The sequence below is a fragment of the Nelumbo lutea genome, chromosome 4, assembly GCF_056320005.1.
Source record: "Nelumbo lutea isolate HS-2025 chromosome 4, American lotus-T2T, whole genome shotgun sequence".
NCBI classification, from domain to species: domain Eukaryota; kingdom Viridiplantae; phylum Streptophyta; class Magnoliopsida; order Proteales; family Nelumbonaceae; genus Nelumbo; species Nelumbo lutea.
In genome coordinates this window covers 100,790,104-100,800,064 of record NC_142687.1, presented here as the reverse complement: position 1 = coordinate 100,800,064, position 9,961 = coordinate 100,790,104, and the positions used below count along the sequence as shown (strand labels likewise).

The 9,961-nt window shown below is 38.2% G+C and overlaps 1 protein-coding gene across 1 annotated transcript; it reads left to right on the top strand.

The window, feature by feature from the left end:
• The first annotated feature begins 2,463 nt into the window (after positions 1–2,463).
• On the top strand, positions 2,464–8,848 carry AAE14 (acyl-activating enzyme 14). Its single transcript, XM_088984270.1, has 10 exons — positions 2,464–2,826; positions 2,940–3,012; positions 3,272–3,437; positions 4,523–4,618; positions 4,944–5,041; positions 5,905–6,098; positions 6,732–6,859; positions 7,301–7,689; positions 8,155–8,366; positions 8,442–8,848. Exons 1-10 carry the CDS (start codon positions 2,627–2,629, stop codon positions 8,569–8,571), a joined length of 1,686 nt encoding a protein of 561 aa, XP_088840396.1. The 5' UTR covers positions 2,464–2,626; the 3' UTR covers positions 8,572–8,848.
• Positions 8,849–9,961: the final 1,113 nt, after the last annotated feature.

Below are 9,961 nucleotides of genomic sequence, written 5' to 3'. Positions count from 1 at the left end.
TTGTAATAATGAACTTAACAAAATAGCGTACCTTACTTTTAATTATGTTTATATAAATTTATCTAAATATAATTAATTAAATTATTATTATTTCATTGAAACTATATTAAATTTAATTTCATCTAAAGGTAATAAATTTTAAAAATTAATGTAATTAAATTAATGTCATTACTTAACAGTAATATAATGACTAAGTTGCCCTTTAGTTAACTTAACATTAACATAACTCAACAAAGTTACTATAAACAAAAATAGCCAAACTAATTAACAGTCCAATTTGGGTGAAACCGTTCCAGTCCTGTTTGATATATGCAGTTGGGCAGCTTGGGTTAGATCAAACCAAAACAACTTAAGTTATATGGGTAAGGGGTGGATCTATATGTGGTATAAACCCGACCCATATAACCAATCTTCTTCACCCGGTAAGGAGATATAGTATTCGCTAGCGAACACAACGATGTCTGGTCAATAAGACCCTACACCTTGTATTTTCCAGAACTCACCTTAAGCCCTCTCATATATGAGATGAAGAGAAGGTGATCGTAGTGTGAAAATGTCACTAAAGGGGAGAAGGGGATGTCACTCTATTAGTTCTCAAAAAGCACTCTTTGTTGTGATAAAATCTACAATAAATTAAGAAGGAAAAGTTGAGTGATATTGGAAAGTTGCAAATATGTTAGGTTTCTTTTCTTAAAAACGTGATAGCATGGAGTTTGGGAGTTAACATCTGCGCCCCACAACGTTCCACAACACATCTCAACGTTCCACAGCACATCTCCAGCGTGCATTGGGATCATCTCCCGACGATAGTACCAGTCCTGATAATATCATCATTGGGAGATGTTTCCAATACACGACAGGGATTACTGTAGGACACTGTGGGGCACCCCCTTGTGGGGCTCAGATCTGAACTCAGAATTTGGAAGATAAGTGGAGATGTAGGGTGGTCGGTTTTAAGAAGTTGCTTTCTTTGTCATGATTGTAGAACCTTGATGATGCGGCTAATCGAGATGGTTCAAGGCCCGATGATGTGGCTTAGTGGGTGGCATGGGTAAGGGGAGGAAAAAGAGAGTGAATGAGAGAGCGGAAAGGGGTAAGAGAAAAGAAGGGAAAGACAAGGTAAGGAAAAGAAGGGAAAAGTAATGAAACTAATACAATGTTTGCAGACATGTTCATGACCGGGTAGCCCGATGATCTTTTATAAGTCGGGTGGTCATAATTTTAGGCCCATGGGCTTGAGCTTGGGCCTAAAGCATCGGGCCTGACTTTTTTTCGGGCCGAGTTGGGGCTTTTTCAAAAAATCTTGGCCTGAGCCTGAGCCCGAGCCCGACTTGATAGTATATATTAAATAATAAAAATATATTTTATTTAATAAAAAATATATATACAATATTTTTTCTTTATTGTTCTATTTTTTTCAAAGTAATAGTGAGATGTTTATTATTTTTGAGTTTTGAACTTTTTAATTACAATAAAACACTTTTTTATTGAATAAAAAAAGAAAAAAATTATGTTTTCGAATTTCTAGCTAGGCTTGGGCTTGGGCTTCAGGCTTTATATGAGGGTCGGGCTTAGACTCAAGACCTAGGCCCGATGGTTAGGCCAAGCTTGGGCTCAGGCCTGGGTGTATTCTATTGATGCATATATACAAGCTTGGCCCGAACTGGACTCATGAACAGGTATAAAGGTTTGTAAAAGTTTCCCTACTTTCCCTACATTTTCCTTCAAACCAAACATAGCATACGGGGAATAGAAGATGGAGAGAATTGATGACGTGAGGGACCTAATCACTTTTATACGGAAGTGATCTCATTTAGGGGTGTCAACGGTATTTGAAAAATTCAATTTTGAATTTGATATTCGACATAATCAAATTGAATTCGGATAATTTGAATATATAATCGATTGAATTCGGGATATCCTATTATTACCGAATAGTTAATGGGATTCGAATTCGGATATGACCTGATTCGATTCGATAAATATCCAAATTCAACGATTATTTAGTTCTTATATACATACTTATATATTTTATATCAATAAAATATTTATTTATTATATTAAATAATTAATTAATCGAATTTGAATCAAATCAAATATTCAAATCTTTAATAAGATTCAAATTCAAATATTATCTGAATTGATTGGAATTCCATCCGTTTACACCCCTAATCTTATGGGATAGATGTGACTTTATCATTTCGTCCAATAGTAGTAGTGATGTAAATGGGTCGGATAAGTTTCAGTTGTATATCGGGTCAAGGTAGCCTACAAAATTTCGATAAAGTGCGTGAGGTCATTCCGTGGACGATATCCGGGTCGGGTCAGGCAACACTTTCTATATTCGGGTCGCTTGGGTTGGAATTTGGGAACATGGAAAAAACAATGCAACGTCGCGTCAGCCGTCAGGTGAACAGTCAATCAGGCAGTATATTTATAATATACATAGACCAAGGGCCTTTTGGTCAAACAAAAAAATATGTGGCTAAGAAGTTCTCTGGCCGGATAGTCGGATAGATCGAAAACCTGGAGCCTGCGTCAATTGCAATCGATGATATTTTAGTGCAGAGTAGCTCGAACTCCGTCCGAAGTAAGGCCAATTACTTCCCTCTTTGAGCTCCTGGAAATGGGTTACTCCTCGGAAGGCCACATTTGCCAGTGCTTGAGCCGGATATCAATTCTCCGACGTAATTCTCCAGTCACAATCTTCAGGAACCGGCGAAAGACTGGCGAAGAATTCGTGCAGAGCGTATTGAGCCTTGCCAGTGGATTGCGTGAGCTCGGCCTCAAGAGAGGAGACGTTGTCGCTATCGCTGCTCTGAACAGGTCTGCGCTTCTCCCTCCTATTCTCTTTCTAGATTTTCTTTTTCTTTTTTTGGTAGAATCTATATTTTATTTTTAATGTTCTGCTTTTCTCTGTTACTCTTGCCGTTTAACAGCGACTGGTATCTCGAGTGGTTGCTTGCAGTTGCATACGTTGGAGGCGTTTCAGCTCCTCTCAATTTCCGTTGGGTAAGAACTTAGGAAGTTTCATGAGAAATGTTCGCATACAACACGGCGTGCAGCTTGTTCAATTCTTCGCTTTAGACAGAAAGAAAAATATATGCAACAAGGTTCCAGAGTTGCACAATCTCGTTGCATGTGGCGCTGGGAATAATGCTATTATGTAACGAGTTTATGCAATTCTCGTTAACTAGAATTTGTCTTTATTTATTGGTGGGAAAGTGTTTTCTTACAAAAATTCATGACCGAACATCTGTTAAACACGCAGAGCTCAAAAGATGCGAGATGGGCAATGCAGGTCGTGAGTCCTGTAATGGTGGTTTTGGACGAGAGCTGTAGTATCTGGTGCTCCTGGCTACACAATAATAATGTGTCTTCTCTGAGGTGGCGTATTTTCCTCGGAGAGCCTTCAACCCTCTTCGGCAGTGGAGATGGTAATTATGCTCAGTATCACAAGCACATAGAGTCCGGATATGCCGCGCCTCACAGCGACTTCAGATATGTCCTGACCGCACAATGGGAACATCTCTTATACTTCTATTATTTTTGGAGATGTTCCAAATAAGAATGGGATGTGACTGTGAGGTCGGGGTGAGGCGTGCTTAAGATTTGGGTCTATGCCTTATTATATTTCTGGTCAATCATAGCCTAGATAAACCAAATCCAGGCCGAGTTGGTCCGACTGGTCCAATTAGTCAAACATGCACAGTCTGGATTGGGCCCATATTTTCCAACTCTAACTCTATCCAAACATTAACCCAATCCATTTTTTTTTCTTTTAACTTTTTTTTATTTGGCTCAGGTTTAGGTTTAGGCTAACCCAGCCCAAGTTGTTGGATAGCAGATAAGTGAGTTCATTTGTTGGTACAAGGTTTATAAAACTAAACCAGACAATGAATCGGTCAGGGGGCTGGTCCCCGGGTTGAACAAGTCTGACCATTCAAACTGAATGGGCCTGTTCTGAAAAAGAAAAAAAGTCAAAACTGTTAGAAGGTTCAAACGGTTTGAACGATTCGACTGCCCAGGTCAATGGTTTATTGACCAAATCAATGGTTTTTTGGAAAATAACAGTCCTGGGGTAAACAGAATCAGTCACCTGACTGGTTCCCTTTTTCCGGTCCAACCATCCAGTCCGGTCCGGTTTTGAAAAGTATGTATTTGTTGGTAAGAGTGCAAAATGCAAATTAGGCACTCTTCGTCAAAATGAAAGTAATCTCTCTCTCTCATTGACTTGACCAATAATATTGTATTCCATCTTTGAAACCCAAATTTGTTTTCATTTTAATGCATGCATATAGAAAACAAATTTGTTGTCATTTTTAGATTTTTGTACAATCATTTATTCTTACCAAATGACTGCAAAGCTGACTTAGAATACAAATTCGGGTGAGTTCAGCGTTTGCATTCATACCAAACACAGCCTATGGCAAATTTGTAGGGGTTGTGTAAGGACCGGGTTGGCTGGTCCATCCAATAAAGTATTTGCTGACGAGGTGGGTCTTCATTTTGGTTTGGCCAGTTTTAACTATGGAAATGCTCAGTAGTCCTCAACGATTCAACCCTTTTGGTTTGCAGTGGGCACCAGAGGGCATTGCTCTTATATGTTTCACTTCAGGTACAGTGATCTTCTCAGTTTCCATTCAAATAATTGTTTACTTGCTTATTAACAAAATCTGCCAAATGCTCCCTTGTTCTGGTCCTGTCTGGATTAAACCGGCTCTTAATATCAGACCCTTATTCCCAAACCCCAATCGGAATAAAGACAAACTGGATATGTTCGGCTTTGACCAATTAAAATCCTCCGGTGATTTTTTCCGGTACCGGTTGATTAGTTTCAAGTTTTTCCGGTATCATAGTGATGAGATTGATTTATTTTTTTTAGTTGGTTTAGTCGATTTGGACCATGATAGTTCCGGTCTGAACAGCTTACTTCAATACAGGAACCACTGGGAAGCCGAAGGGAGTTGTCATCAACCACAGAGCTCTGATCGTTCAATCACTTGCAAAAATCGCTGTTGTCGGCTACGGTGAGGATGATGTAGGTTATCAACAATTACTGGACTTAAGGAGTACTGGGTCGGCCATTCTAGGCCTAGCCCAATTTTGAATATGGGCTGGGCCAGGAGAGTCCAAATCTAATAGGCACACTCCGAAAGCACATTGACTCATTGAGCAAGCACATAATTATTTTGTCGATTTCATTATTTAGGCTCAGTTTGGAAGGAGTATAAATACAAAATACAAATATGTAGATTTATAGAGTGCAAAACCTTGTCTTTTGTATGTATTTACACAGTATATATTTGTGTTTATACTCCTACAAAACTGAGCCTTAAAACTGAGCCTTAAATGTTTCCCAGTCCAGTTTAAGGTATATCTGCAAGTTAGGTTGTTCGACTTGTCCAATTTGAAGAATTTCAATTCCAACGGTTTCGGAAACTTTTCAACCCAACTTGCACCCCTAATTTTAAACACATTTGTGGGACAAGTGTCAAAATAATTATGTACTTACTCAATGTGGTAGTTGTGTATATAAATCTACTGATATTTTAATACATACATACATATAATCAATTCAAATCCAAATATTTCTTTTACACATCCATGGGACAATAGATTGATTTCAGATCTTTCGAATTCTTATCATATCGGACTTAGATGCACAATATGACCTGTTTGCAGCCTGAAATGTGCTCACTAAATGTGCCTAGCATACTGATTTCTGCAGGGTCTGGATAAATCTAGTAGGCACAGAATTCTGAGCAGTTGATAAATATTCTGACAATTGTATCAAAAATTGTTTTTAATCTTTTTCAAGGATAGATTAGGATATTTTAATAGAAAGATGTCAGAAATTTCTAAGTGCTCATTGAACGTGCTCACCTTCTGTGGATTTTGTAGGTTTATCTACACACAGCACCATTGTGCCACATTGGAGGAATATCTTCATGTATGGCCATGCTCATGGTAGGAGCTTGCCATGTCTTCATACCAAAGTTTGAAGCTGGATCAGCCATTGAAGCCATAGAACAACACCATGTCTCCTCACTGATCACTGTCCCTGCAATAATGGCTGATCTGATTTCCATGATCAGGTAAACCACAAACATGATTTAGCGTACTTTGGCTCAATATTTCAACTAGAAACCATAACTTCAGCCAGTAGAATTATTGGTCGGGACTCGGGATTCAATCGATTGGCTTCTTAATTGGATGAATCCCAGTTCGGATCTGGTGCTTGCACCACATCCATTTGGGTCTCATGTCTATGGAACACTAGCATGTTCACATGTGATTGGCTATGTAGCCCGCTAAACACAACGGTGCAAATAGCCGATCCCGAGTCTGTCATTCAAGGGTGCAATTCGGGTCAGGACGGTTGGGGAATTTGTAACATTTTAAATGGGCCAAAACCCAACCAAAGCCCAATGTAATTGAAATTTCTTCAACTTGGGGCAACTTGACTTGCAGCCCTAAGGCTATAGAGCCCAGATTTCTTAATTTTTCTTACCCACTCTCTATATTACAGCCACACATCTCTCAATTCACAATAGAGATGTGTGGCTCCAATTGACGGTGGGTAGAAAGTGGGTATGAAAAGTGAGTAAGAAATCCCAAGTGAAACCTATGTGCCTTTAATGAACACTAGTTTAAGGACTAAGAGATTCAAAACATAGGTTAATGCATGTTACTTTGTTTCTGATTGATGTTTTTAAAGATGGAATCAGGAGAAATGGAGGATGGAAAGGTGGTGAACATGTGAAAAAGATACTGAATGGAGGTGGAGGGCTTTCTTTTGAGCTTGTAAGAGATGTGGCAAAAATATTCCCCTCAGCTAAGATTCTTTCAGCTTATGGTGGGTCTGTCTTTCTCATCCATGTTTGATCCTTGTATCGAAATTCTATGTACTGAGCACATGTATGATGTATCGTATGTTATAGGGAGGCAAATCGGGTACCCGATTTAAAGAATTTACACTGCATCATTCCTAGTGTAAATTCTTCAAATTTTAATTTAGGGCTGTTAATGACTCGAGTCTATCCTATAGAACTGAACCGATCAAACCAACTATGTCGGTTCTGATGATTTGTTTTTATTCCAATTAATAATTGGGTTGGGACCGGTTAACATCTAAACTGATTAATAATCAGTTCAATTCAGTATATAAACACTTTAGTATTTTACTGTGAAAAACACTTGTTCAATTTTGGGTCTATCCAATAGGACTGATTAATAATCGGTTCGGGACTGGAACACAGATCTGACCCATTGTTCAATTTCTTGTTCTCTTTTGAAGGGATGACAGAAGCATGTTCTTCACTAACTTTCATGACTCTCCATGATCCGAAGGACAAATTCTCCGGCGAGCCCATTCAAAAGGAACCTGAAATGACATGGAGCATGGTTCACAGGCTAGGAGGGGTTTGTGTAGGGAAGCCTGCACCCCATGTTGAACTACAGGTACAGGGTGACGGGTCTTCTCCTAGTGGGAGAATTTTCACTAGAGGCCCACATGTAATGCTCGGTTATTGGGATCAAAATCTGGCAACGGTGTCAGACTCCGGGGAGAGAGGTTGGCTTGACACAGGTGACATAGGATGGGTTGATGGCCATGGCCATCTTTGGCTGGTTGGACGAGCAAACGGTCGAATCAAGAGTGGAGGAGAGAATGTTTGTCCCGAAGAGGTAAGCCCATGTTGACAAGTTTGAATTATGCAGCAAATGTAGCTCTAGGAGATGTTTGTAAGAGAGAGAGAGAGAGAGAGAGAGAGAGAGAGAGAGGTCATATATACTTGGATATATACTTGGAATTTATATATTGTATCGAGTAGAGTCTGTTGTTTGAATGTTTATTAGATTGTCATACGTTCATGTTTATATAAATTACTCACTTGATTGTATTCATGAAATTCTACATCAAAGTCATTTTTAGTTCATTTTATTAATAATATATTATATTTTGATCATTTTTCGTTTAATTTATTAACAATATCCAATTGCAATCTGATTTAGATTGGAATCTAATACAAATCCAATGGATAACATCTGATTCAAGCTTAGATACAAGTGAATCAAATTTAGATACCATTTGCAGTCCTAAAAGTTGGCAACTAAAGATTCTTACTATAGGATAGATGTTTGGCGATCCAGGTAGAGGTCATCCTTAATCAACATCCTGGAGTTTCCAGTGCTGTTGTCGTCGGACTCCCAGACTCTCGGCTGACAGAGGTAGTAGCAGCATGTATTCAGATGAAGGAGAATTGGCATTGGGATGACTTTAACTTGAAACACAGACCTGAAAGCAAGCTATGGTTATCTAGCAAGATACTCCAGATGTATTGCAAACAGAAGAATCTAACCGGGTATGCATCTTTTCAACCTTGAATTCTTTGCAACATTTTGCTTAATGAGGTAAATCATATTGTATTCATTTTCAGGTTTAAAATTCCCAAGATATTCATGTTATGGAGGAAGCCATTTCCATTGACTACAACTGGGAAACTGAGAAGAGATGAAGTTAGAAGAGAAGTCATGTCTAACTCGAAATTCTTGCCTAGTAGTCTCTGAGTTTTGCCGGAGTAAGAGAATTTTTACAGAACTACATGGTTTCCATTCACAGAAAGCAATTTTCATTCAATTCAATTTTTCTCAATTTGTTTTCTTCTTTCCTTTTTTTTTTCTTTAATTTTATACCTCCCAAACCATTATAATGAGCTGTTTGAGTACTTCATTTTCGTGGTTTTGTGTACTATGTACCAGCTATAAATTTATCTTACCTAGCAATGAACTGTTAGTTTAATTCCTGTTTACAATCAGAAAGAGTTCCTCAGGGGCTATTTGATAATGGCTGGAGTTGCTGAATTGTTTCTCTTTTAGTGGATATCATTGTTGTATAGTAAATTGTTTTTCAGCTCTAGAAGTTGAAGTTCGTGCTTTATTTGACAGATTGTCATTTCCATTAGAGCTTTAGATTCAATATTTGGTGATTGAGGGAGATGTATCAAAGGTTATAAAGGCTTTGTCAGAGGAACAGTCAAATACTCAAATAAGGGTGTCAATGGATTGGTTTTGGATTGGACCCCATCCAAACCAAAATCAATTTGGATGGACCAACAAGACATATTGAATTGGACCAGTCCAGACTTAATGGTTCAAAGTATTTATTTGATTGGATTGGACCTAATCCACCGTAATGAATTTATATTGGATTGGGTTGGATTGAGCCAATATCTGGTCCATTGATAGAAGATAAAAGCATAGGTGTCAATGGACCAGGTTTGGGTTAGAATTAATGTAAATTCAAACAAAGTTAAACAGATTGGACAGTTCAGACATTGAATTGGACCAGTCCAAAATGGTCCAAAATATTCATTGGATTGGATTAGACCTGGTCCATTTGTAATGGACTCACATTGGACTCTCGAATCTTCCATGGCGGATTCAGAAGATTCTTGCTGATTGCGAAGGTCTTATTACATCATTATCCCAGTGCTCAGTTTATTTTGCTCCTAGAGCTGCAAATAAGGATGCACTGAAGGTTAATTAAAGCTTGTTTGCCTTATCAGGATTAATAAAAAGGAGAAAAAAGTAATCAACCCAAGATGCCATACAACCATTAAGAAGCTCAAGAACTACTTAATTAAGTTGTATATTATGGTGGCATTTGACAAAAGTCTGATATCTGAAATGTAAAAGCAAAGCACTTTTATAGATCTAATATTTGAAATAGCAAATCTGCTTTTTTGGCTTTTTGGAGCCCATGTAAAAAATGGCAATTAGCCAATCTTGGTTGTAGCTATTTGGGGTTTTGGGAGGAGTGGACTGGAATCAGTCTTAAAATTTTACACTGCTTTTTATACAAATTGGCTGCTCTCAGACTTTTTTTTTTATAGGTAAACAGCTGGTGTAATTTTGACACATTTCAATCCTCATTCTCCATGATCAAATCTTTCACAGT

Excerpts from the sequence above, each read along its gene's own strand:
- AAE14 (XM_088984270.1), top strand. The coding sequence starts at position 2,627 with ATGGGTTACTCCTCGGAAGGCCACATTTGCCAGTGCTTGAGCCGGATA. Across the intron at positions 2,827-2,939 it reads GCTATCGCTGCTCTGAACAG|CGACTGGTATCTCGAGTGGT; the intron begins GTCTGCGCTTCT and ends GCCGTTTAACAG. Across the intron at positions 7,690-8,154 it reads AGAATGTTTGTCCCGAAGAG|GTAGAGGTCATCCTTAATCA; the intron begins GTAAGCCCATGT and ends TTGGCGATCCAG.